Source organism: Oryctolagus cuniculus, chromosome 7 (assembly GCF_964237555.1).
Source record: "Oryctolagus cuniculus chromosome 7, mOryCun1.1, whole genome shotgun sequence".
In the NCBI taxonomy this organism is placed as follows: domain Eukaryota; kingdom Metazoa; phylum Chordata; class Mammalia; order Lagomorpha; family Leporidae; genus Oryctolagus; species Oryctolagus cuniculus.
In genome coordinates, this window is record NC_091438.1 from 138,424,663 (window position 1) to 138,452,575 (window position 27,913).

The 27,913-nt window shown below is 50.2% G+C and overlaps 1 protein-coding gene across 1 annotated transcript in view; it reads right to left on the minus strand.

Annotated features, from left to right (window-relative positions):
• Positions 1–27,913, minus strand: part of C7H1orf94 (chromosome 7 C1orf94 homolog) — a 43,695-nt gene that overhangs the window by 14,404 nt on the left and 1,378 nt on the right. Inside the window, exons 2-4 of the mRNA XM_002720699.5 lie at positions 6,150–6,838; positions 2,246–2,506; positions 900–1,075 (exon numbers count right to left, since the gene is read on the minus strand). Coding sequence (XP_002720745.1) covers positions 900–1,075; positions 2,246–2,506; positions 6,150–6,838 — 1,126 coding nt within the window. The remainder of the gene's footprint in view (positions 1–899; positions 1,076–2,245; positions 2,507–6,149; positions 6,839–27,913) is intronic.

A 27,913-nucleotide genomic window follows, 5' to 3' on the forward strand; every position in this document is an offset into this window, starting at 1 on the left:
ATCTTAGATGCTGAGCAGCTTTCCTGAAAAAAAAACACGGAGCACTACCTAAAGGGACTGCTTAAGTTATTGGATTGGACAAAGGTTGAAACCAGAGTGGACGTTTATTTGATTTTTCCCTCCTTCTACCAAGTGGGCGGCAGCTCTTAAGGGATATTAAGTTAAATGGACAAAATAAAGAAACTACATTTTCCCTGCATAAATGAGTTCTGTGAGTAGAATTTCCAATGCTGCTACAAGTGTTTCACCACCTCTGTGTGTCTGGCCACTAATTCTCTTCTTGCTATGAGCCCAAGATCGAGAGTGTGTGCCAAGCCACCTCAGCTGGTACAAAGTTCAGACAGCTTGCATGTGGTCAAATAGTTTGTCATCCAAACCAGAGCATGTGAGAGTGAAAGGGGATGGCTTTAATCACTATTCTCTGGCCAAAGACCCAGACTGTCCCAAATAATCCAGGCTGCCCCTTACCTAACTTTAAAGAAAGTCACAGAAGCTGATGGACAGGACTATGACACCATCTTACCCTGGGGACCCAAGCACTTACCCAGCCACGACCAGCAAAGCACCTCTGGAACAAATGGCACAGTGAAGCAGATTCCAGGCAGTGGAAAAGAACTCTGTGTGTATGTGTGTGTGTGTGTGCGTGTGCGTGTGTGTTTACCAAGCGGTAGGTCTGATGCAGCCATAAAAAGCAAATATAACTAATAAGTTGACAAGTTGATAGTGCCCTGCTGTAGACCCCATGGAGTCTCACGATTGGAGGGATGGCCTTTAAGGGAAGTCCAAGGGCTCTTTGTGAAACAGGGTCCCAGCAAGCCCTACCCACCCACTCCCCCGCCCCTGGCATAGCCAGAGCCACTGTGGATGGCCACAGCGAGTGTCACGGCCTGCCCACTCACCTGGTACTGTGAGAAGGTAGAGTGATTGGGGAACACTGGTGGAGGTGGGTAGTTCAGGTTGAGCCAGAGTGGCTGGTTCAGGGTGGCTGAGGTCAAGGCTGTGGCGAAGCGTGGGTTGAAAACGTTCCCTGTGTACTTGATGTTGTTCTTGTCGGCAGCCGTGACAGGTGGGTTCACTGTAAGTCACAGGAAGGGGAGAGCATGTCAGTGGTGGAGGCAGAGGCCTGCAGCACCAGGACGGCCCCAGGGCCAGGCCTGTGAAGCCTGGAGAGGGCTCTTCAAAGCCCTGCTGAGTTTCCAACTCTAGGAAGACTCCCCTGGGTCATGCCTTACGCATTTGGAAGAGAGAGAAATCCCGGAAGGTCTAGATTGGAGTTTCCATCATTCATTAGTGAAGGAGAAAGTTTAGCAAGGGAATAAAATGGATGTCATTTCTAGAGCTATGTTTCACTTACAAAACCAAATCCTTTCAAAAGCTTCAGAAAAAGCCAGCATTTTATAAACAACTGCTACGCCATTGGAATTCATTCTTATCGCATCATGAAAGCAGCCCCTCCATGGGACATATACTTTGTAAAACTGAGAATCTTGCACACGTTGTTATCCATAGGGGAATAATTTTTAAAATATTTTAAGACACTAATTTAGGGCAGAGTGACTCAAAGTCAGTCTAGATGAATGGGATAAGGTTGAGTTGTTTCAGGATGTGAATCCAGAATTCTCCCTCTCTAAAAGCTATTCTGCAGGCTGATCGGATCAGAAAAGGATCTTTGGTTTCCCCAGTCTTGGCATCACTTTTGGGAAGGGAAATTTGACTGAAATAGTTGGACAAAGGCTAGGAAGAAGGAGAGATATGAATAATCTGATTACATAGAAATAATATAAAGCATGGGTTTTTTTCATCTTGGGCAATTTGAGAGTGTATGGTCTATGTTGAGTTGGGGCTATATTTAAAATTCATCACTACTAATGTTCATGTGACCCCTGAAAGCCAACTATAGTCATCTGGTCGCTGGGGTAGGGAACAGGCAGCCCAGGGGCTGTATAAGATCTGGCTCTGCCAAGGCAACCACAGTCGGAACTCAACATTCAACAAATCTACAACAGGTTAGTTTTTAAGTTGATACTTTTTATGGCCCACAAATGATGTTATACATATCGAAATGGCTCTTGGCAGTAAACAGGTTCCCACTCCTGCTAGTGGTCACGTTTCTGATAAGGATATGAAGAGCAGTGACTTGCCCATGGATAGCATAGCCTCTTGGTGACCCAACCACTCTCCAGAGCCTAAGCAGGGTGTCTGGAATCCCTTCCTTCCTCTGCAGCCCCACCGTAGGCCAGCTTACATTTCAGCTCCAGCCCATCCACATCCACTTTGTTGCGAAGCTTCAACTGCCCACTTGGGTTTTTGGTGGCTCCGAGGAACTCATACAGCAGATTCTTCTCGGCTGGCCATGCAGGCTTCTTGGGCGGCAGGGCCATGGACGGGGTGCCCACTGGGTCGTTGCAACCCTCCTCACCACAGGTATCCTTCCGACTCTGGGGCCACTGGCTAACAAAGAGGCTGTCTTGACACTTGGTTGAGTCTTTGTTGCTAGGGTTTTGTTCTACAGTAGGAGGGAAATTAAGTCAGAGTCAGGGAAGGCACCATCCTGTGGCTGCATGACGGATCCCCCACAGCACACATCTGAGGCCCAGACCACTCAAGAGGACACTCTCAGATACATACAGCCCCAGTCTGTCCCTCGGCACTCCCCTGACCACTGTCCAGTCTAGTCTTCCTACCTCAAGCATCTACCTATTTATCCACCCATCCTTCCTTCTTTCTCTCCCTCCATCCATCTACTCACGCATCCATTAACTCACACACCCATCCACCCATATATGCTTCCATGCACACATCCATCACTCAGCCATCCACCCATCCATTAATCCATCTACCCACCCATTCACCCACACATCCATTCACCCATCCACCCATGTGTCTCTCCACCCATCCACACATCCATTCACCCATCCACCCATGTGTCTCTCCATCCATCCATCCACCCATGTATCCATTCACCCATCCACCCATGTGTCTCTCCATCCACCCATCCACCCATGTACCCATTCACCCATCCACCCATGTGTCTCTCCATCCACCCATCCACCCATGTATCCATCCATCCATCCACCCTTCTATCCATCCATTGTTAGTTTCCCTTTCCCCTTTCATCCATTCACTCATCCTTTCTTACATTATTCCTTTCTTCAACTACTTTTCTTTTCTCTGCTCCTCTCTCCCTCTTCCTTTCCTTCCTTCCACATTTCGACTTCCTTCCCTTCTTTTCTCCTCTCCTAACTCCCTCCTTTCTTCCTTCCAGCCATCCATAGTGCCAGGAAGATGACTTGGACACAGTCTTCCTTGAAGGAGCGTGCAACTGAGAGCTAAGGGTGGTCTCGCATTTCCACGGAACACAGCCTGGACCCCACAGTTTGGCACCATATCACGCCTCTACTTCTGTCTGTGGCTCACAGGTGATTCAGCTGGCTTGTCAGCTCCAGACCCTGCCCTGAGCACTGGGGACACAGTGATGAGTCAGAGCCATTCTGCCCTGCAGTAGCTCATCACATGGAAGGCGAGAGAGACATGCTCAGAAATAGCTCTGGGACAAGGCAGGTGGGACCCAGGAGGTGACAGGGGACACAATGGGAGAAGAAGATGGCTGAGACTGCTCTTTGTCTGAATGGGGCTTTGTGTTCCAAAACGAGGTGGGGTTTCAGCAAGGCAAGACATGCTGGGATGTCTGGGAGGAAGGCAAGACAGGCGTGGGAACTGGGCCAGAGGCTGCAAACTCAGAGCTGTGGGGATTCAACAGAGACGGCTGGGATGTGGGGTGGGGGCCCAGCCATTGCCAGCTTTGGCCCGGCAGTCACCCCAGAACAAGGACAGTGTCTGCACCACCATGGGGTCCTCCACAGCAGTGGCTCTCACTCACCTGAGTGCCAAAATTTTCCTGGAAAAGGTGTATTACCAACAACAAATGCATGGGTTTCCATTTTTTTCCCCACCAAAACAAGCATATGTTTTAACTCCACTTTTCCAGGAACTTGTTAAGGGACTCTTGCTTGTGATTAAGCATGGGGAGGAAATCTATTGGCAGAAAGAACTCCATATATGCAGTTGGTTTGTTCCTTTCCTTTTTTAAGGCATTGTCCTGGTTGAAGCAGGGAAGAGAGCTTTGTGCACCCACCCGGCCCCATCCACTCCTCCTCTGGGCCTGGGATCTCAAAAGTTCTCCCTGGAGCTTGGCTAGGAGACCCGGTCACCTGCTGGATGACTGTCCCCATGCTGGACATACTGCAGGCCTCTGGGCTCCCTCTGGGAGTGGCCCCATCTGAAGACCTGTGCCTCAGCTGCCCATTAGGAGTGTACCCCATCCTCCCAGCTCTTTGACCCCAGCACTGCAGGCTCAGTGGCCACGATGGGACTGGGCCTGCCCTCCTAACACCATCCTAGCACAGGAAAGAGCTGTGCTAGCCTGAGCCGATTTAGGAGAAAGCAACATTTTTAGCAAAAACACATCCCTAGAGTCTCTTCCAAGAGTTCATCTGGTTGCCGAGTTTAGCCCCCAGCCAGCATGCGGAAATACCAGCACTCACTAATAATATCCCTCTCCCCAGAGACCTCAGTACCTGCAGCCTCGCGCGCACACCTACAGTTGCCTGAAACATCTACAGAGCTCCTTCCTCCAAGAGCCAGGCCCACACTTTCCTGCCTGCCATTCCTTTGTCTGCACTGACACGTGTGCAAGCACACACCTGCCACACATGCACAAGAATGTACAGAGACGCACTCAGCTGCACCACAGCTGCATTTTCTCTGACACACACACATTCATATCTGCAAAGCTCTCTTTAGAACCTCTTGGCTCATGCATCTGTACACACACACACACACACACACACAGTGGTACTAGTGGTTGGGGCCTAGCACCCCTATCTAACAGGGAGGTTTCCTGGGCAGGACTCAATCCTCTCACAAGCCCATTCCATGGTCCCAAAGCCCTCGGGCTGCTCCAACCTGTCCAACACCCAGATTCTAGCTCTCTGGCCACAGCTCGATTCCCTGGCTTGTCCACAATGCCACACAACACACAGTGTTCTCATGGGGGACCTTGCTCCTGTTTTCTCAGGGAGATGGGTTCAGGCCCTCTTGATACCCCCCACCCGCAGTGGTCCACCCCTGTTCCTCACAGCCTGGGGTCCTTTTCCCCTCTGGGTGACATGAGTATGACCTGCTCTCCAAGTGACTGCTGACTGTGCATAAATGCCACTGCAATCGGTCTGAGCAGCTAGATCAGGGGGGAAAAAAGGCCAAATCACTGGAGAGGAGGTGGGGGTAATTTAGGAGGTGGCTGGGTTTCCTTGGGAAGGAAATCCCCCATTAGCTAATGGGAGTGCTCTTTTGTGAACCCCTAGAGCCCAGGGAACAAACCCAGGGCCAACAGCCTCAACTGTCCCCTGGGGAAATGTGCACATCTGCTCACTGCCCAAGGAGGATCAGGCCTTGTGGCCAGAAGAGGCACCTCCTTTGGAAGCCACATCCCTGAAGCTGCCAGTCAAACTCCTTCCTAAGCACTTCCTTCCATGTGCCTGGATCCCTGCAGGTGTTGATACATGGCACCGGCGGCAGGCTATTAGGACAGCACTTGGGAAGCCCAATCCCATCTGGAGTTCCAGCACTGGACTCCTGGCTCCTCCACTTGTGATCCAGCTTCTCCTAATGCCCACCCTGGGAGGGAGCAGGGGATGACACAGGCACTACGGTCCCTGTCACTCATGTGGGACACCCACACTGAGTTCCAGGCTCCTGGCTTCAGCATTGCCCAGCCCCAGATGTTGTGGGCGTTTGGGAGAGGGGACCAGCAACTGGAAGCTTCTCTTTCTCTCTTCTGAATACAAAGAAAATAAAATTTTAGAAATAAAACTAAAAACATGCGCCAGTTACTCCTGGAACCTATCTCTTTTCTTAAAGCATGCTGGGACTAGGGCCTCTGGGTTTGCTTGCACATGCTGTGCTCTGCCCAGGGGCATCAGCAGGGCAGGGCTGCCCCTGGAGGCTGTGCCCACCAGAGGCTGCTTTGCCCTGTTTTGCACAAGGAGGCTTCTTGTGCGTGCTGTAGTAACAACTGGCTCCCCAGAAAAGCTCTCTTTCCTCCACAGAGGCCCCCTCCCGCCACTGCACAGAGCCCCAGCCCCACTCACCCTGCAGCAAAGGGTGCCCTTCGGAGTCAGGCTCAGGCTTGGAGCAGATCTTGGCAAACACAGGGAGCTGCCTCTTCTGAGCAGGGAGCTCGGGGAGCTTGCCGGGGGCTGTGAGAGGAGGTGCAGGTGGCAGCAGCAGGAAGGGACCCAGCCCCGGGGGCTCACTGGGTCCAGAGCTGCTGAACATGCTGTTCTGCAGGAAGTCCTTGATGACCCTGGTCTCCTCCAGGACCATCTTGTTGTCGGGGGCCTTGGACGTCTCCGTGGACTTCAGCGGGAACTGGGCCAGCAGCTTGCTGATTTCTGAGTTGCAGGCGCCTGGGCTGTGACCCCCGTTCTCCATGCCCGTGGCACTCTTGCCCTTGGCGGCACGCAGGATGCCGGTGACCGTAGACACAGCAGAATCGCAGTCCTGCCGGCTGCCGATGGCAGACCCAGCCACCTTCTGCTCCAGAAGCTCATCTCCAGCAGTGACAGAGACTCCTGGCTGCTCAGAGCCACCTGCCACTGGAGGAGGTGCAGATGTGCAGGGAGCTGGCTGGTCCCTGGCCTCCTCGGGGGAGCTACCTGGGGCCTCTGGTTTCCCCGAGTTCTCTTTGACCAGGATGAGGTGCTCTTTGGTGAGGCTCAGGAACTCCTGCTCCACCAACAGGGAGATCTCATCTTTGCCACTGCTGATCTCCAGAGTTCTGCAAAGAGGTCAGAGAGACAGCCGGGGTTAGTGCCAGCTCACCAACTGCGGCTGTGCAGGACCCAGGGAGAGAACTAATGCTTTCTTGAGAGAGAAAAGGTTGTCACTGCTTACAACTCCGGCATCCCATATGGAAGTACAGTTTCAAGTCCAGGCTACTCCACCTCCGATCCAGTTTCTTGCTAATGCACCTGGGAAAGCAGTGGATGATGGCCCAAGTGCTTGGGCCCCTGCACCCACGTGGAAGAGCTGGATGAAGTTCCAGGCTCCTGGCTTCAGCCTGGCCCAGCCTTGGACATTGCAGCCATTTGGAGAGTAAACCAGTGGATGGAAGGTCTCTGTCTCTGTCTCTCTCTATCACTCTGCCTTTCAAATAGATAAATAAATCTTTAGAAGAAAGAGAAGAGAAATAAAGAGCAAAAACAGACATGCAGTGGATCCCCAAGAAGGTTCTACATGACCCTAAGGGATGCAGTACCAAGAGCATGGAGCTGAAGTTCAGCCCCTCTCTCCCATTCATGGTGCCTAAGACCTGAGCCAACAAAAGACCAGAGACATGATTCACAGGGGAGTTCTGCCCAGCAGCAGAGGGACAAAGGGGGGGGGGGCAACAGCTCTAAGTGTGGGGTCCAGAGAAGCACTGTGCAGGTCCTGTCCCCTCACTGCAGAGTGGTGCAGTGGGTGGCCCAAGCTCACCCTGACTGTCATTTTCCCTCCATGCGACCCTGGGCAAGCTGATCAGCATCTGGGTGCACTGGCCTCTTTGTCTGATTAATAGTGACATCACAGAGATTCCAAGCACTGTCAGGCAGTGTCTGGCATGGAGTCTTAGGGTAGTACCAGTGCCAGCTATTCTTGTTCACAGCCTGTTAGCCTGGCCAGACCCCTGGACCCTGCACTGGGGGCCCATGTACATCTGTGTCGACCTGCCTGGAATGGCACCTGACCAGGTCACAGCCTCTGGGCTGGGCCTCATTTGATGGTGGCACCCACAGTTAGCTGATCCCTGCACCACCTCAGAGGGATCCCCCTGTGCTCAAACACTGGCCTCTGCTGAACCTCAGAGCCTACACACCCAGCTAGACCCTGGCTGGCTGGCACATGCTTGCTGGGATCTGATGGTTCTATGGACGCTAAGCTGGCTTTCTCCAGTGGTGATCCTGGGCCGGCTGATGGCCCCGCCTACCTACCAGCATTCCCGGCAAGGGGTAGGAGGGGGGACTTCCTCCTGGTGCTCCCAGGGGAACCAGGCCACCCAGCTTAGCACCCTCTGCTTCCTGTCCTTGGTGAGCTCCTGTGAGGGCCAGACAAGGTGGCCTACACCTCGAGCATTCTGGAAACTGCCCAGCACCCTGCTCCTGGCAGCTCAGAAGGAGAAACCAGTATAGAGGGACTGAGGGGGAAGAACAGAGCCCCATGAGCAGAGCTCAGCTGCCAAAGCTTGGTCTTTTCCAGTCGGGAGACCCAGCGCCCACTCTGGGGACACACTGACATGCCGCAGCCAGCTAACGCCGCAGCAGGGACCAGGCCTTCCCCATATTATTCTTTGGGTATGCACACACATGCATGTGCACATGGACATCTACACACATGTCTTTGATGCACACACACACACACACACACATAGAGGAATAAGAGGTACATAACTCACACATCACCACACACATATCCCTAGCAGGCCGCCCTGTGCACCACAACCCAGAACTTCCAGCTGTGCCGGGCATGAACACATTAGCAGCTGGGTCCTCCTGAGGCCCAGAGGTCCTGGGGCAGCAGCTGGGTGGCCAGGGTACTGGGGGAGCTCGGGAGAGAGATGTGTGCCAAAGACACGGGGGTTTGTCGGTACTCTAACAGCCACAACAAGAGCACCAGCTGAACACCAGTCCTGCATGTAATGAGATGCTGGGAGTGACACCAGGAATAAGCAGACTCCCCCCAGATGCACCTGGTGTGAATCTACTCCCATCAGCCCTGGGTCTCTGGGCCCTCCCTGTAAGGTGATCCTGAACGCGCAGCTGCCTTGGATGAAAGCTGGCTGTGCATATCCGCCAGCTATGTGGGAGCCCAGGCCAGCTCCTTCTCAGGACGTCCCTTTTCCTCCAGTCCTCTCCTCTCCTTCTTCCCTGCTCTCCCACCCATTCCTGTCTTCTCACCTCCCTCCTGTGTCTAGACTTAGGGCTATAAATAGGCCCCTCTGGGAACAAGCAGAATAAAGAGGTTGCCAATCTCTGGCCCCAAGTTTCAGATCTGCCTCCTCTTCCTCTCCACCACCTACCACCAAGGAGCAAGTCCCAGGAATCAGAGGCCAGCAGGACAAGTTTTTGCCTCCCCTCCCTGCCCTCTAACCCCTTGCAGAGCGAGCTGTGTACCGAGAGTGGTTCTGAATAAGAAAGGTTCACTAGGGTTATGACAATGTTTAAAATTAGGATAGTGGTATTGTGGCTATACCTAAACAACAACAAAGAAAGAGTCCTTATCCCTGAGAGACACAGACTGAAGTATTTACAAATAAAATTACACAGGGATTCTCTTTAAAGTGAACCCTGTGTCAGGGGAAGGGAAGGAGGGCATAAGATAACAGACGTGTTAGCCATTGCTAAAGCCGGGGGGGATGTTTCCTGCGGTCATCACACACTGCTCACTCTGTTCTTGTCTGTATTTCACTTCTGCTTTGTTTCTTAATAATCATACACACACACACACAGCTCATCATTGAATCCTGCAAAGCACCAGCTCCGAGGATCACTCACGACAGTTTCCAAAAGACCCACAGCACCCTGAGGTCCCTGGGCCAAAAATACAGCCCAGAGAAGATCTCTTCTGAACACTCCTACCCCACCCCCACCCCTAGCACCCCAGGAGGCTGACTGGTGGACAGGAAAGAGCAGGCAACCAGAGCACGAGTCTCTGGACTGCCCCTCGCTGGCTGCCTGCTAAGCCTTGCAATTCCCATCTGTCAAGTGGGATAACACCTACCCTTCAAGGTCAGACTGCGGCTGTTAGGAGATAAATTGTGCAAAATGCTGACCACAAACTGGTGCCTAGCAACCCCATCACAATCCCAGAGTGATCTGTTACGATGCAAGCCTATGGGACAGGTGCATGGCATTGAGATCCCAATGTGATCAGTGGTCAGAACTCAGCAATGATGGAGACACATGCATGGTGTCCTGATCATTATGTGGTGGTCACAGGTTATGGTCAGCAATGATGCAAGACCATGCAACAGGTGCACGACATCATGATTGCCCCATGGCGGCCAGTGGCTAGGTTTTGGTTATGGCACACCAAAATATGTTCTCTGCACTGCTTCCTCTCTCAAGCTTTGCTGTTGACATCTGGAGCAATGGGGAGCAACTGTTGCCATTCCCACCCTGCAGCCTTTGTGGGAGCAGAGGCACAAACACTCATGTCCCTCCCAGGTGCGACCCCTCCTTCTCTCTACTCCAGATTCACGGTGGCTCTTGGCAGATGCAGCTTCCCTAGTACTCCTGGTCATTCTCCTCTGGAAATACAGCAGGGGCCAATGGGGACCTTGGAATGCTGGCAAGCACAGAAAGGATGCTACTGTGTCCCCTCCCCTGGCTATGAGCCCTCCATCTGCCCCTGAGAGCTGTCTCAAAGTGTTGTCATGTGCCACGAATCCACCATGGGCTGGATGGAAAGCCAGGCTCCCACACACAACCCTTGTCAACAGCAATACAGGCCCCACCCGACAGATGGCAAGAGGGACCCTGAAGAGCTAAGAACCTCGTCACGGAGAAGAGGAGGAGGCCCCTGTGGGGATGTGGCTGAGCCGGCGGCCTGCACTGTCCCCTGCCCACCCCAGCTGGGGCTTGGTGAGCCAGCGAGGCTCCCCTGGCTCCGGAGCTGGGCTTTGTTCCCCAGACTGAATGCAATCAGGGATCTTGCTGGTCTCCTCCCGTCACTCCCGCCTGTGCAGGATCATCACCGTGAATCTTGAGCCTGTCATCCGTGGCATTAGCTGTCCCTGACAGCTCTGTGCCAGCCGCATGTCTGATGAGCGTGTCTTCTGTGTCTTCCGCCAACGTACGGAAAGAAGTGGTGAAGGGAGGAGAGTCCAGGGCAGAGTCTTGGGGACACTGCCAGAGACCCTCCCCCCAGCCTGACAGTAATCCCGGATCAACACTTGGGGGGAACAAATCCATCCAGTTGCTATCATCTCATCTCCTCTCCTCCACAAGTGCCTTTATCAGGCCCCTCGATGCAATCTGAAGTCCCGTGTAGCCAGGAGTCTCTGATCCGGCACCTTTCCCACCCTGTCCCCTCCACCCCTGAGCAAACAAGATTTGCTTGTGTTTATTTGGTCTGCAGACTGCACGCCAGGCAGGTAGCACTTTCTCAGAACTCAGATCAAACCGTTCCTTGCTTAAAACCCTCGCGTGGATTCTCATTACACACAGAGTAAAATCCAAGCTCCTTTGCAATGCGGCCAGAACCACACAGATTGGCCCCGGCTCCCTCTTCTTTCAGCCACTGTGGCCCTGCATCTATTCCTAGGAATGCCAAGTTCATTCCAGACCCAGGGCCTTTGCATTTCCTACAGAATGCTTTCTCCCCACAGGGGGTCCCTTGCTTGTGCCCTCATCATCCAGGTGGGCTCAGGAGTCATTTCCCACAGTGGCCTTTCTTTCCCTTTAAAAACCAAGTCCTTTTTCCTCTTACCAGGCACCTGCTCTCCATCCATCTGGCTGTTCCTAGGACGTGTCACTACCATACAGCGTCAGTCTCGGCTCCAGGGAAGGGACTCCCTTGTTCACCACATAGAGGCCTCCGAGCCTAGAACCCCAGCTCCATAAGTGTTTGTTGAGTGAATGAATGAATAAGCATGCTCCCCCTGCCTTTACCCTATTCAGTCTCTCAGAGCTCTTGAATTCCAGGGTGCACACTCCTGTTCCTCCCCCAGGCCAAGGACGGCCCAGCTCCTCCCTTGGGTCGCAGCCTGTCTGGCTTTGGTTCCATTGTCCTGCCTTCCCTCTCACATGGCACCTCCAGCCCGGCATCCCGGGAGCTCTCAGAACCACAATGAACAGTAACCACCCTGCTTGGCCAGGGCCTTAAGGTAGCCCCGTGGCAGATTCCACCCAGGGGGATCCTGCCCTGACTCCAAGCCATCACCATGGGGCTCCCAGACAGATATTTCACACACACCACGACTGTGCTGGGTTCAATGTCCAGCTGCACTCCTCTGCATTTCCTGGAATCTACCTTAATTTTTTCCCCCTGAGAATTTTTGCCAGTCCTGGCACCTCTCCCATGTTGTTTGCTTTCTCCTGTGGGTTGAGAAAAACCATAAAATCCACCCCAGACTCAGTCTCTGTGAATCACTTGGGAAGGTAATGCAACCTCCAGGAGGCTGGCAGGGGAGGCAGTTAGAAGCCGGGCTGCGGCTTCAAGGGCTGCCTGTGCCTCGCCCTCTCCCAGAAATGACAGGTGCCTGACGGTGTCTCTACCCTCGGCCGCTACGCGTGATTTCCACATTTGCAGAGCATGCAGTCGTGTAAAAATCAAGGCTATTGAGTGGCTGGCACCCCTTCCCAGAATAATGACTAAGCAAGCATGTTGTTAGCTCCCAACAGCAGCTCTGTGTACACCATAACCCAGAGCAAAGACGAAAACTGCTATTCATCCGAGCCAAACAACAGAAAAATGCAAGCAGAAAATTGTTGGTGCTAGAGGAGGACACCAAAACAAATATTTCCTCCCAGCTATGGTGCTTCAGGCTGACAGCAAACACCGTGCCCAGGGCCGGCTCCCTGGCTGCCAGGCTGAGCCAAGAAGGCAGCAAGTCGTACAACTGGGCTCCAACTGGGCTCCAACTGCTGTCCATCCGAAGGCCGACCTCCAAACTCAGAGTGCGATTCAGCCTGCGTGTGTGCGTGGATGGAGCAGCACAGCCAAGTAGTTGAGACAAGCAGGCAGACACCAGATTCAAATCCCCACCATTTATCAGAGGTCAGACCTTCAGCAAGTGGCCTAATCTGTCTAAGCCCCAAGTCCTATTTCACAAAACAATCGGAGAAGCTGGCACATATCGCTGGCTAACTGGCAGGCCAGGCACTATGCCAAACACTTTCCATTTTAATTCCCACTACAACCCCAGTGACATGTTAGGGTAGACTGGCTCTTGCAACGGCCCCCATTTCATCACACTTTCCTGAATCCACACCCTTGGATAACTCCCTCTCATCTGGATTCAGTAAGAAGCAGAAATTTGGAAGTGCTTGGGCATGACAACTCAACCCCCATTGGGACCAGGTAACTTCCAGGTGAACTAGGCTAGGCTAGCCTGCTGCAGGATAGCACATCACAACTCCACATCCCCAAGGCACCTCCATCCGCAATTGGCCAGACCCAGATAACAATGGCATGTGTCAGAGTGAGCAGGAGCCAAGCTCCACCAAGCCCCACCCATGCCAGAAGAACCACCCAGCTGAACTCAGCCAAAATTGCTAAACTGTAGACATAGGAGCTCAGTAAATAGTTGCTTTGAGTCACTAAGCTTTAGGGTAGTTTGTTGCATTTAAAGGTAACAGACACAAATATATACAAATACCCCAGTTTTTAAAAATGACAAAGCCAAGGGACAGAGAAATGAGGTAATTTTTCCCAAGCATGCATAATTACGATGGCACTGTCTTAAGCACCAGGCTACATTGCTCTGGAACTCAAAAATGAAGGCTAGGTGTGAGAACACCAGGGATCTAGGGATAAACACCTAACACAGGACAGCAAGAAAGGTTTAAAAGAGAATAGGTGTTTAGCCAGGTAGCTAATGCAAGGAAGGGCTTTCCAGATGCAAGGTCCAGCATGTGCAAAGATCACCAGACGGACAAGAGCTGAGTACACTGGTGGGAATAATGCTCAACTGGATGAGGACATAAAATCAGAAATAAAGGGGAGAGTCAGGATCTTCCAGGCCTTGGAGGTGCTGGATGTTAGCATAAAGGCACAGAGGAGCATAGGAGAGAGTTTAGCAAGGAAGTGTCCAGCACTGGGTCCCTTGGGTGAGGAGAGTTTGTTCCCAGGAAGCAGGAAGAGGAGAGACAGCACAGGCCTAAGGCCTGAACCATTGTCTAGAATGAGCCTAGTAGGTGGCTAGTATTATACTTGCCAGCTGTCCCCACAGCAACCATGAGAGATAGATAGTGTCCTCATTCCCAATTCAGATGGGGCTGGTGCTATCGCACAGCAGGCTAAGCTGCTGTCTGAGACACTGGCATCCCATATGGGCACCAGTTCAAGGCTCAGTTGCTCTACTTCTGATCCAGTTCTCTGATAATGAACCTCAGAAGGCAGCAGAAGATGGCCCAAGTACTGCCACCTGTGTGGGAAACCCAGATTGAGTTCCAGGATCCTGGCTTCAGCCTGGCCCAGACCCAGCTGTTGTGGCCATTTGGGGAGTGGACAGTACATAGAAGGTATCTCTGTGTGTAACTTTGCCTTTAAAATAAATATATCTTGAAGAAGGATGAGGAGGAGGAAGAAGAAGAAGAAAGAGGAGGAGGAGGACGAAGAGGAGGAAGGGGAGGGGAGGGGAAGGTAAGGAGGAAGAAGAAGGAGAAGAAAGGGGAAAGGGGCTCAGGAGGGGTAAAGGTTTGTAAAAGTTCACTCAAGAGAGGAAGTGTTGGAAGAGGATCAGATTCCAGCTCCACGTGGTTCCCAAACCCCTACTGCTGACCAAAGCAGAAGAGGGAGAAAGCGCAGGGCTTTGCTCACAGAAGAGCAGGAGTCCTTCCTGATGGATGACCACCTGCATTCCCTTCCCTTCCCTGAGACCCAGGGGCAAGGAGAGCGGAGGTCTCTCAGGGCCCAGAAGGAAGAGGCAGCAGAAGGCAGAACTCAGGAGACAGGCAGGAGCCTTGGCAGCTTGTGGGGGAGGGGGCACCAGGGCTGCAGACAAGGAAGAGACCCTCCTCAAAGGAGTCCAGCCCAGCGTCTTCCTGGCTACTCTGGCTCCTGGACACTGCTGTGCACACATAGCCCACATGCACACACATGTATACACCTGTGCATACTCACCCATGCATACACAGCCCACATGCACACACATGTATACACCTGTGCACACTCCTGCATGGGGGGTAGGGGCTCAGCATCCTCAGTATGCATGGGATGGCCTTGCCCAGTGTGGAGGGAAGGCAGGCGGTGCCCCCATCAGAGCTGCCCGTGTCTTCACATCTCCTCTCCTCCAGACCTGGAGTTCAATGAGCTGCCCAGGGCCTCTCTCCCTTATACAATCATGCGCATATACACACATGTGCATGCACACAGGGACTTCCACAAGGCTGTGCAAATAGAGAATTAAAAGTATGAGTTTATTTTAGTGCAAAAACATTTTTCCATAATTTGTAGGAAATGCACAGATTTAAAAAACTGTTTGCACTCAAATAAACTCACACTTTTTTTAAAAAAGATTTATTTTTATTTATTTGAAAGACAGAGTTACAGAGAGAGGTAGACACAGAGAGAGGTGTCTTCCATGTGCTTGTTCACTCCCCAGATGGCCTCAATGGCCAGAGCTGAGCCTATCTGAAGCCAGGAGCTTCTTCAGAGTCTCCCACGTGGGTGCAGGGGCCCAAGGACTTGGGCTATCTTCTATTGCTTTCCCAGGCCATAACAGAGAGCTGGATCAGAAGAGGAGCAGCTGGGACTAGAATCAGCACCCATATGGGATGCCGGTGCTTCAGGCTGGGGCTTTAACCTGCTGCGCCACAGCATTGACCCCTAAATTCACACTTTTAAATTCCACTTTTCCACATTTTGAAGTATTCCACACATACTGCAGACACACACCAACCACAATAATGCTTGCATGTGCTACATACATGTGCACATGCACACACTCCACAATCATGCATGTACACTCACATGTATGCACACACACCACAGCCATACATACACCACAGCTATCACTCACACTCAAACACCTATGCACATTCAACCCACATGCACACATTTATACACCAATGCACACTCACACACCTATGCACACGCAATTCACATGCACACACATGTATACACCAGTGCATACTCACATGACCATGCACACACAGCACACATGCACCTACATGTACACACCTATGCACACTCTTACCCATGCGCACACACACACACACACACACACACACCACCACCACCACCACAGCCTTCTTTCCTGGACAACCAGCAATAAGGAATGAAACCAGGGAAGGAAGGTAGAGCCCCACCGTCTGTTTGGGGCTGGCGGGGACAGATGAGAAAAGCTGGAAACTCAGTTGCCACCCCACGGCCTGTGCGCTTGGGTCCCAAAGGTTTCTGGGAACCTGCAGAGCTCCGTCCCCTGGGACCTCCCTGGCTGGGGCTGGGGGTGATCAGAGGGCATCGGGAAAGCTCTCGACGCCCCACTCCCAGCCCTCCCGCACTCCCCCGTTGCAGTGAGGATTAAGCAAGATGATGAATGCGAAAGCGCTGGGTAAATTGTACAAAGCGCTATGCAAATGTTAGCAGCTCTGACCCAGAGGCAGTGAGGGCAGGAGAGCCACGCTCGGCCCAGGCTTTGAGGTCCCACTGGCCCCATTCACAGCCCAGAGCCCTGCTCACTAGAGGTGTAAAGTCAGGCAGGTGGCTGAGACCTGGGTCCCTCCACCTGCAAAGTGAGGCTGGGATGGTGATGCCCAGCCAGGGTGAAAGCAGGCAACACAGTGCAAGCTCTCCGCTCCCCGAGCGCCACACCTGGACTTCATGTTCACCTCCTTTCCTAGCAAAGGAATTCACACACGGTAGCTGCAATGTTGTGAACTGCCCGTGACTTACACTCCGAGAACTCAGTGAGAGTGGGTCGCCCTCCTTCCTCCCACACTCCTTTCAGACATCTCCCTCTCAAAGCCATGCCCCAACTTGCACTTGAAACCTCAGGTTCAGGGGTCTTTGACCCTCAGAGTATCAGAGAGCATGCAATGCAGACTCTTGAGTCCCTGTGCGCTTGTTGCACGCGCAGATCCTGGGCATCCTGGGAGAAACGATAATTTAGCTGGTCTCGGATGGAGCCCAAGTATCTGCATTTTAAGCAGGCATCTATCTCTATTCCCTCCCCCTGACCCTGTTTCCCATCTCCTTGTGGTTTTGAAGCAATACTGCCCTTGGAGACACCCACCCAGGTATGGAAATCCCTGTGGGTGCTTGGCAGCCATCCCTTGCCTTCAGCAGGGCACCCCAGAACATGGAAGGGAAACACCCGCGTCCCTACCATGTCCCTGTGACGGTCCCTCCAGGGAGCAGGCGTCAGCTGGGTCAAGGACTGGAGGATCTGGGCGTAGATGAGGGATTCAGTGAGCTGGGGAATGAGACAGGAAATACTGGGGAATAAATACAGCAATAAAGGGAGCTTCGGCTGGAAGCTACCGAGTGATTCTTATTGTTCAAATTATCTCTAAAACTTTTCATTTGAATCTGTTTAATAAGGGAAGGCTTACCCTAAGGAAGAGGTATTTTTTTAATGTGACTTGGGAGCTGAATTGGAAAGAACGTTGCAACAAAGATATTAAAAAGGGGATTAAACCAAACCACTGGTGGCCCATCTCTGCAGGCTCCCACAACCTGCGACACAGCTCCCGAAACCATAAAATTAAATTACAAAGGGGGACACGGGAAGCGGCATGTTAATCAGGGCTCATCTTCCTTCACAGCGCGTGGTTCCTGGTGCCAAGCAGACACCAAAGGGCTCTGCTGAGGGCTTCTGGTGTCCAGGCGGAGCTCAGGTGGCAAAGCCCCCTGGGACTCTCATCCTCGCTCTGCTCCCTTTGAGCCAGATGATTCTGGTCAAGCTGCCTCACCAACCTCATCTATACAATGGGAGCAATATTGGCCGTCTACTGGGAAGAGTTGCTGAGATAATGAAATAAAACACAAAATTAAAAGACAAGGCCTATCAAAGGAGGTACCTTTCTCTGAAGGGACGAGAGAACTTCCACTTTGATTATGGCCCTGTCTAAATAATGTCAGAGTTTGTGGACTCAAAAGGCTTCCATAGCCTTGGCAGGTCATGACAAGAGCCTCGGGTGATCACTGACATCATAAATAAGAGTGTCAATTGTTAAATCAACAATAGGAGTCACTGTGCACTTGCTCCCCATGTAGGACCTCTGTCCTTAATGTGTTGTACTATGAGAATTAACAGTAAAACTAGTCTTCAAACTGTACTTTATACTTTGTGTGTCTGAGTGGGTGCAAACTGTTGAAATCTTTACTTAGTATAGAGTTGATCTGTATATGAAGATAATTAAAAATGAATCTTAATGAAGAACGGGATAGGAGAGGGAGTAGAAGGTGGGACAGTTTGGGGGTGGGAGGGCAGGTATGGGAGGAAGAACTGCTAAAATCCAAAAGTTATACCTATGAAATTTATATTTATTAAATAAAAGCTTTCTACAATAAAAAAAAAAGCAAAGGAAAAAAAGACAGGGCCTGGCACATACAAGGTGCTCCAAAAAGCATTTGCACCTCTCTCTGCAGGAGAATATAGCCTGCAACGTCTTGACGTATTCATAGCCTGTCTCCATGTCCTCCAAGGCTTCCTGAGGACTGTGACTCCATGCTTGGATCTCAGCCACCCCTGGGCCTTGCCTTCCTTGAGCTGGCACTTTTACGGCTCATCTGTCTTTCACTTCCTCCTTCATTCAATCACCTGGCAGTCACCGAGTGCCAGGAACTTGTCTGGGCACTGGGGAGACAAAGCTGAGTAAGGCCCAGCTCCTGCCCTTACCCAGCCCCCGCTCAAGTCAGGGAGGAGGAGGTTATGTGCCTGCTGACCATCCTCGCATCAGAAACGCCACCCCAGCACTGCACTATCAGATCCAGTTGGACTCCCCACTGACCAATGCTACAAGGACTGGTTGTAAACTGACTCCCATCCCATTGCCCTCACATAAACTCCTGTACCATGCATTGCTCAGAACTGGGGAAATATGTCTCTGTTGTCTTCTGCTTTCTCTTATGGGATGAGTTTGGAAAACCAACCCTGATCTTGTCCCTTTTTGCCATGGCTGCCAAGAATCTCAAAGCAAAACGTAGTCGTGAGCAGAGTATTTTTCCTTAACCTGACTCATTCCCCAGTTCACTGAATCCCTCATCTACGCCCAGATCCTCCAGTCCTTGACCCAGCTGACGCCTGCTCCCTGGAGGGACCATCACAGGGACATGGTAGGGAAGGGGGTGTCTCCCTTCCACGTTCTGGGTGCCCCTGCTGACAGGCAAGGGATGGCTGCCAAGCACCCACAGGGATTTCTGCACCTGGTTGGGCATCTCCAGGAGCAGTATTGCTTCAAAACCTCAAGGAGATGGGAAACAGGGTTTGTGGGGTGGGGGGTGGAGTGGATGGAGACAGATGTCTGCTCAGAATGCATGTCCTCTGGCATGCAAGTCTCCTGTCCCCATGCCCTGCCTGTCCTGTCATTTTACCCTTGAAAACCGCAACACGGATGATGGTGATGAGGACGACAGTGATAAGCACAGATTCCTTAACTCATTGCAGGTGCTGCGAGAGTGAGCATGCGTTGTTTCATTAGCCTCCACTTTTTTTTTTTTTTTTTTTTTTTAGGATAGTTGCTGTAACTTCTCATTTTGCAGACGAGGAAATTAGGGCACAGAAAATTGGAGGAACTTGGGAGGAACTTAGTTACAGTTAGGAAGGATTTGAATCGACTTGTGGTGGGATTCGAATCGACTTGTTTCCTTGTTTTATGTTATCTGAACAACCTTAAAAACCTTAGGGTGGCAGGATGTAATTGTTTATTTAAATTAAAAAGAGGGGGGCTGGCACTGTGGCTTAGTGGGTAAAGCCACCGCCTGCAGTGCCGGCATCCCATATGGGCACCAGTTTGAGTCCTGGCTGCTCCACTTCCAATCCAGCTCTCTGCTATGGCCTGATAAGGCAGTAGAAGATGGCCCAAGTCCTTAGGCTCCATCACCCACGTGGGAGACCTGGAAGAAGCTCCTGGCTTCGGATCGGCGCAGCTCCGGCCATTATGGCGTCACCTGGGGAGTGAACCAGCAGATGGAAGATCTTTCTCGGCCAGCACTGTGGCTCAATAGGCTAATCCTCCACCTGCAGCACCGGCACCCTGGGTTCTAGTCCCGGTTGGGGCGCCAGATTCTGTCCCAGTCGCTCCTCTTCCTCTCTGGCTCTCTGCTGTGGCCCGGGAAGACAGTGGAGGATGGCCCAAGTCCTTGGGCCCTGCACCTGCATGGGAGACCAGGAGAAGCACCTGGCTCCTGGCTTCGGATAAGCATGGCGCGCCAGCCACAGCACGCCTGCCGCAGCAGCCATTGCGGGGTGAACCAACGGAAAAGGAAGACCTTTCTCTCTGTCTCTCTCTCTCACTGTCCACTCTGCCTGTAAAAAAAAAAAAAAAAAAAAAAAAAAAAAAAAAAAAAAAAAAAAAAAAAAGACCTTTCTCTCTCTCTGCCTCTCAAATAAATAAATATTAAAAAATAAAATAAAAAGAGGAAAATGGAGGCTGGTGTTTGGTCTAGCTGCAAAACCACTGTTCACCTGGGTTTGAGTCCCAGCTCTACTCCTAATTCCAGCTTCCTGCTAATGCAAACCTGGGGAGGCAGAGGATGATAGCTCAAGTAGTGGGGTCCCCTCCACACCTGCAGGAGACCCAAGCTGAATTCCCAGCACCCAGCTTTAGCCTGGCCTAGCCCTGTTGTGGACGTCTGGGGAGTAAACTAGCAAATGGAAGTGCTCTCTCTTTCTCTCCTCTCTCTCCCTTTCAAATAAATACATAATTTTTAAGAGAAGAGGAAGTGGAAGAAGGAGAGAAAAATGGTAGAGTTAAAAACATACCAGGGGATTCCAATTCAATCCCATCAAGGTGGCATGTACCAATGCCATCTCACTAGTCCAAGTGATCAATTTCAGTTCACAATTGATCATAATGAAAGGACTAAGAGTCAAAGGGAGCACATAAACAAGTCTAGTACCTGCTAACACTAACCGATGGAATAAATAAAGGGGAGAGTGATCCAACATGGGAAGTGAGATACTCAGCAGACTCATAGAATGGCAGATGTCCTAAATAGCACTCTGGCCTCAGAATCAGCCCTAAAGGCATTCGGATCTGGCTGAAAAGCCCATGAGAGTATTTCAGGCATGGAAAGCCAAGACACTCTGGCAAAAGATCTCTGCAAGTGAGATCCCAGTGGAAAGAACAGGTCTTTAAAGAAGGAGGTACCTTTCTCTGAAGGGAGGAGAGAACCTCCACTTTGACTATGACCTTGTCTAAACAAGATAAGAATCGGAGAACTCAGAGGGCTTCCATAGCCTTGGAAACTCATGACTGGAGCATAGGGAGACTACTGATGCCATAGACAGGAGTGTCAATTGGTAAAGTCAACAACAGGAGTCACTGTGCACTTACTCCTCATGTAGGATCTCTGTCCTTAATGTGCTGTGTATTGAGATTTAATGCTATAACGAGTACCCAAACAATATATTTCACTTTGTGTTTCTATGGGGGTGCAAACTGTTGAAATCTTTACTTAATGTATACTAAACTGATCCTCTGTAAAAAAAAAAAAAATTATCAACTCCCAACTTAACTCTCACTGGGATTAAACATGACAATAGGTCTGATCTGATTTCATCATCATTTAAAAAAAATCATCTATTATTTTTCACTTTATGTTTCTGTGTGGGAGCAAACTGTTGAAATCCTTACTTAATGTATACTAAGCTGATCTTCTGTATATTGAGATAATCGAAAATGAATCTTGATGTGAATGGAAGGGGAGAGGGAGTGGGAAAGGGGAGGGTAGTGGGTGGGAGGGACGGTATGTGGGGCAAGCCATTGTAATCCATAAATCGTACTTTGGAAATTTATATTCATTAAATAAAAGTTAAAAAAAATTCTTGAATTGAATGAGCAGTGAAAAATTCAGAGGATGACACACTTGTTCTAGGTCTTAAAGGATGGCTTGATAGGATTTTGATAACAATAAGCAAGAAAAGCATCCCCAGTAGCGGAGAAACCAGAGCAGTGGCACCTGCCAGGAGTTCATCCTGGCTTACAGAGCATGTACAGGAGAACAGCAAGACGTGCATTGAGGGATACAGAAGTGACCACTACAGAGACCCTTGAGGCCAGGCCAAGGGGCCAGAGGACCATGGGGAGCCATGAAAGATGCCTGAGCAGAGCCATTGATGTGGTTCAGGAAGATGAAGCTGGCAAAGGATGGAGGACATCCTGGAAGGAAAGGAACCAAATGCAATGAGACGAGATGTCATAAAAGTGGCAGAGAAGAGATGAGCAGTAGGCTAGAGGCAAAGGCCACCAGGAAGGCGGACTGACAGGACGTGTGCCAAGAATGGAGGAGGGGAGGCCAGGGCATCCTCAAGCCCCAGCCATCACTGGCCCACACACAGGTTCACCTGACCAACCAGGATGGGAGTGCACTGATTTCAGGGAGTGCCTGCAGAGACCCCAGGGCTGCACCTTGGAAATCTTTGCCCTGAGACCAGCACTTAGGCAAGTGTCTCCCTCCTTGGAACTCCCCTTGCTGTGTTTCAGCATTGTGATCCCATTGACAGCAATGTACCCACAGCACAATGTACAGTGTGCTGTGTTCTGCCTTCTCCAAGATACTGATGTCCCACAAGGGTCAGAGACTGTTCCTATCTTGACCACCATGGAGGGTTTCTCAGATATCGCCTGGAACATAGCAGGTGCACAACAAATATTCATTGAAAGTCTTCATTGTCTGATGCACCTGCATCTGTCACACGGCATGGGCTGGAGCTCTTTGAGAGGAAGGTTTTTGCCCTGCTTGTCTCTAACCTTGGGACCCGGCACAGGGCCCAGCACTGAGAAGGCAGTCAGTGTGCATTGAGTGAATCCTTACATGCAGGTCAGGGCAATGGAGTTGACAGCAAATCCAAGGCCCCCATCCTGAGGCTGCAAAGTTTCAGCAACGCAAGGAACGAATGAGTAAGTAATCCTTGAATATGAGTCAGTAAGTGGCATGCCACAATTCTCTGAACCCAAATTTAAGACTAATTAAAAGATAACTGAACAAGATGCTTGAGTTTAATCGACTCTAGACAGAACTATTGATTTCTCCCCAAAAGCCCATTTCTCCCCATTTCTTCCCCAGTTAGCAAATGGCACCACTGTCCAACCATACGCTCCAGCCAGAAACCTCTATTCAGGTTTGGTGTCCTTGTGTGCCCTAAACCATCAGCCGCTCTGTTGGCACCTCTCAGAATACACACAGAATGTCCTGCTTCCTCCCTCTCCACAGCAATGCCCTGGTTCAGCCGCCAGCACCACCAGGCTCCCCGGGACTGTGGCAGCATCTTCCCAACACCCTCCCTCACACATCTACAAACCACCTCCACACACAAGAAGGGTAGATCTTCAGACAACAGTAAGTCTGGTCATGTTATGTTCCTTCCTCCAAAGGTGTCACATGGAAGGGCAACTCTGAGGCCCTGGAGTGATGACCCAGGTCTTCTGCAACCTTGCCTGGCCCCCTGCAACATCACTTGGTACCATGGGCCGTGCTTCATGCATGCCAGCTGAGCTCACTCCTGCCTCAGATCTTTACACTGGCACTTCCTTGTGCCTGGATAGCCTCCCCCAATCTTCACCCAGCTGACTCCTTCTTGGCATCCAGCACTCAGCTCAGGTGATTGGTCTTCCCTGACACTCATCCGAAGGTTCCTTTACTCCCTTTTGTTTCCATCACTGCATTTGTTACCATCTGAAATTATCTTGTTTACCTTTTTGCATTTGTTATTGGTCTCCTCCAACTAGAAGACCAATTCTTTTCACATTGAGAAGGTATCATAGCTTTCTCATTTTTAGAGATCCCTTGGTATCCAGGGGGAATTGGTTCCAGGACCCCTTAGGAGACCAAAACCCACAGAAGTCCAAGTCTTTTACATAAAATGGCAGAATATTTGCATAGAATCTAGGCACAACTTTCATTATCCTTTAAGTTTTAGAAAAAATTTGAGAGGCACAGAGAGAGAGAGAGACAGAGAGATCCCATCTATTGGTTCACTCTCCAAATGCCCACAAATGACTGGAGCCAGGATAGAAACCAGAAGCTGGGAATGTTATCCAGGTCTCCCACATGGATGGCAGGAACCCAATTACTTGAGCCATTATTGCTGCATTAGTAGGGTTTGCATTAGCAGGAAGCTGAAGTCAGGGGCTGGAGATGGGCATCACACCAAGCACCTGGATATGGGACACAGACTGCTAGGCCAAATACCTGCCTCACTTCCACCATATACTTTTAATCACCTCTAGATTACATATAATGCCTAAACCTATATAAATGCTACATAAATAATTGTTATATTGTATTGCTTAGAGAAGAATTACAAGAAACAAAAGTCTACATGTTCTGTCCAGATGCATTTTTTCCCAAGATATTTTCAATCCATGGTTGTTTGAATCCAAGGATATGGAAGCTATAGATGCACAGCCCATGGATAAGGAAGGAAAACTTTTTCCCTTTCTCTCCCTCCCCTATTAGAATGTGAACTCCAGGAAGATAGTACTTTGAACTGGTTCACAGCTCTATCTGATTTTTAGCACGATGCCTGGCACATAGCAGATGCTTAATAATTTGATGAGTGAATGAATAAATGAACTCAATAAGTGTCAACAGTGCAGGGTTTGTTTGGAGATGAAAGTGAATATGATATTAGTTTCCATTAACAGGAATACAAGGTGTAGATAGAGAGGAACATATCTACATTAACTGGATCATGCCTGGATTAATGTTCTTGTTCTTGGCCACAAGGACCTGTGGTGTGGACAAGAAACAAACCAGGTAGACACAGAGGAGAATCTTAGAAAGCCACAGCAGTTTTGCTTGTGGAGACAAAAAAATCCCAGGAGGAGTATTGCTGCTGTATTTTATTACCTAGACAAAGGGCTGTTGAGCAAAAGAGATGGTAGACTTGGTGTGGAACCCTAAGGGTAGAATCCAGATAAGTGGGTGTTGATTTTGTAGTCAGATTTCAGTTACAGGAAGCCAATGGTGTTTTGAAAGAGTTGATTGCAGAGGAAGGAGCTGCTTAGCAAGTAGTTAGCTCCCCATCTAAGACAGCACACAAGCAGGTGATCACTCAGCGAAGACACTGAGTGAGGAAGGGGCTCCTGCGCAGAAATGGCTTCTAAATCAAACTGGAGAAGTCTGAGTTTCTGTGATGTGTACAGATGGAATCAAGGGGGAAAAATCTGGCTTAGAGTTCTAGAACTTACCTAGCTAACCCAGTAGAAGAAACACTGGCAAAACCAGGTCGACAAATTAAGCAGTGGAAAGGCTAAGCAGCATGGTGTCTCTCCCAGAAACAGTACAAACACCCTCCTAGACTTCAGGCCTATGTGTGATCAGTCATGCAGAACACGAAACTCCCAAATATGTTGATTACCCAAGGGTGCCTCGCATTCCAGGGGAAGACAGTCACTGCTTTTTTTTTTCCTAAGAGCTAAGGTAGTGCCTTGTTTCACTTCTAAAACTCTGGCACTTCCTAAGTAGAGGGAATTGGGCAATGAAATTAACCCCTCCTTAGAGCTGATGCTGTAGTGTAATATGCTAAGCCTCCACCTGCAGCCTGGCATCCCATATGGGTGCTGCTTTGAGTCCCAGCTGCTCCACTTCTGATCCAGTTCTCTGATCCAGTTCTCTGATGATGGCTTGGGAAGGCAGTGGAGGATGGCCCCTGCACCCACATGGGAGACCTGAAAGAAGCTCCTGGCTCCTGGCTTCAGAGGGGTCAGCCCAGCTCCAGCCGTTGCTGCCATTTGTGCTGCTAGTCACAGTCTGTGCTTGTGACTCTGCCTCGCAAATAAACAAATTTTTAAAAATAAAAAAGAAGAAATTAACCCCTCCAAACCTCTGTGGCCCTATCTGTACAAAAATAATTTATTTCAAAATGGAGATGGGAGCAATTGAAACCAGAACCACACCATTTGATAATCATTAGAACACAATGATACACATATAGTGATAAGCATATGCATTATATTATTCTATTTTCTACATTTGAAATTTTGCATAATAAAATGTGAAAAATGTGGGGAGTTTAAACTAGTACCAACCTCATGAAATAATTATAGGCCTTAAAGAAATGGTGATCATCATTACAAGGAATTCTTGCAAGTCCTATTTATTAGCTGGCATATTTAAATATCTCACTGAATCTTCTCAACAACCCTGTGAAATGCACATAACCCACCTTCACGTGGCAGATGAGGAAACCAAAGCTCAGATAAATTAAACAGTAACAAACCCTGCTGCTGGCACAGGGTGGAAGTGCAATCTGAAACTGGAGTTATCTGACTCTGCCAGAACAGCTGCCTTTATTTCAAGAACAGCTCATCGTGTTCCACTTGGTTGATATCTACACGATTGCTGTATCGTTTGTTCATCTAAGTCAGTGGTTTCCTAGCTCTTTTTCTCAGTAGCAGAACTCTTTCAAACATAGCCTTAGAACTCCAGTAAGTAAAACTGATAAAAGCTCAACAGCTCTGGCTGAAGTGGGGAAGGGGCCCTAGAAACCAGCCCACTTTACCCAGGGTGGCTGCTGAGGCATCCTGGGCTGCACAGAGCACAGCATGCAAACCCCAGACAGAAGCCAACAGCGACTACAGAGCCAGAACCCCAGGAATGACACCTTGAGGGTAGTCTCATTTGTGTAATGCATCTTTCACTTCCCTGCTTACCATCACATTCCATTCTCGTGATCAGCTCTGAGGTGGACAAGGCAGGGCAAATCATCCTCAATTTGCAGATGAGGAAATCAAGGCCAAAGGGAGTTAAGCAACTGGCCAAAGGTGTGCCAGTTCAATTTGCAGCCAAGTGCAGGCTGGAAGTAGAGTCTGTCTCCATTAACTCAGAGTGACCTGGCAGAGAGGGTGCCATCTACTGGAAATTGCTACTGACCCTTGGTCCACAAAGTGGACAATCAGCTCTTTGGCCATGAGGACTGACCGTGGCCCCAAGGGACCCTGCCAAGGCCCGGTCCCAAAGCAGATGGCAATGGGCAGAGGAAAAGGGCTCTGTGCCTCCGAAGGGCCTGACAGCAAGGTTTTGGCTGTAGCCACACTATTCCTGTCTGAGCCATCCTGTGCTGAGCATAGGGAAGTGGAGGCAGGAACAGCCAAAGTGCCTTCTACCTTCATCTGCAGCAAGCAGAGAGGCCTGCAAAGCGACAGCAGAGAGTGCACACTTGGGTATCCCTCCATTGACTATGGCTTTCGTCCTCAGCTCTTGCTTAGACATCCCTGAAACCAGAGGCGGCTGATAAATGCCTGAGTATTCTCCCACTTCAGAGCAATCTCTGAACTGAACGTGAGCATGTGTTGGAGCAGGCAACACTTAATTATCACTTAGTATTTAATTAGCACTTAATTATTAACACTTAATCCATCTGTAAAATGGGGACACTAATACCTGCCTCATAGGAACTCTGGGAGGATTAATTAATGTTTGCAGCACACTTTGAAGATGCAAAGCATTGAAGAAGTGCTTGACAGTGACATTAATAACCACAGCAGATTTACTTCCTTTCCCTAATGAGGTCTCTTCCTCCTGTCTGCTTCTCCTGCTCCTCGTGAATATCCATGCCCAACAATCTCTGCCCAACGTTGCCCTGGTAGAGAAACACTTAGCTCTGTGTCTCCCAGGCACAGGATTCCCCATCCAGAAAGCTGGCTATTTACAGCCATCTTCCCGCACTTTAATTTTCTATTATGTCCTCTGAATATGTCAATGCCTTCCCAGTAAATATTTTGATATGCGCTCTTGCAGCAGCCTCTGTGTAGGCTGAATGGGACAGCTGCTCCCTGTATTAGGGAATTCCAGATGTGGCTTGAAACCACCAGGCTCATCTGTGCAAATGCCTGGCCTTTGCATGGGAAGGGGAAGCTTCTTCAAGTTGCCTCTGGGGAAGGACATGAATCACCTAACCCTTGGCCTTTGCTGTGATGGAGGGGCTTTCAAGGACCCCAGAGCCACATCTGGGTTGCCTGCACCTTCAGGATGAGAAATG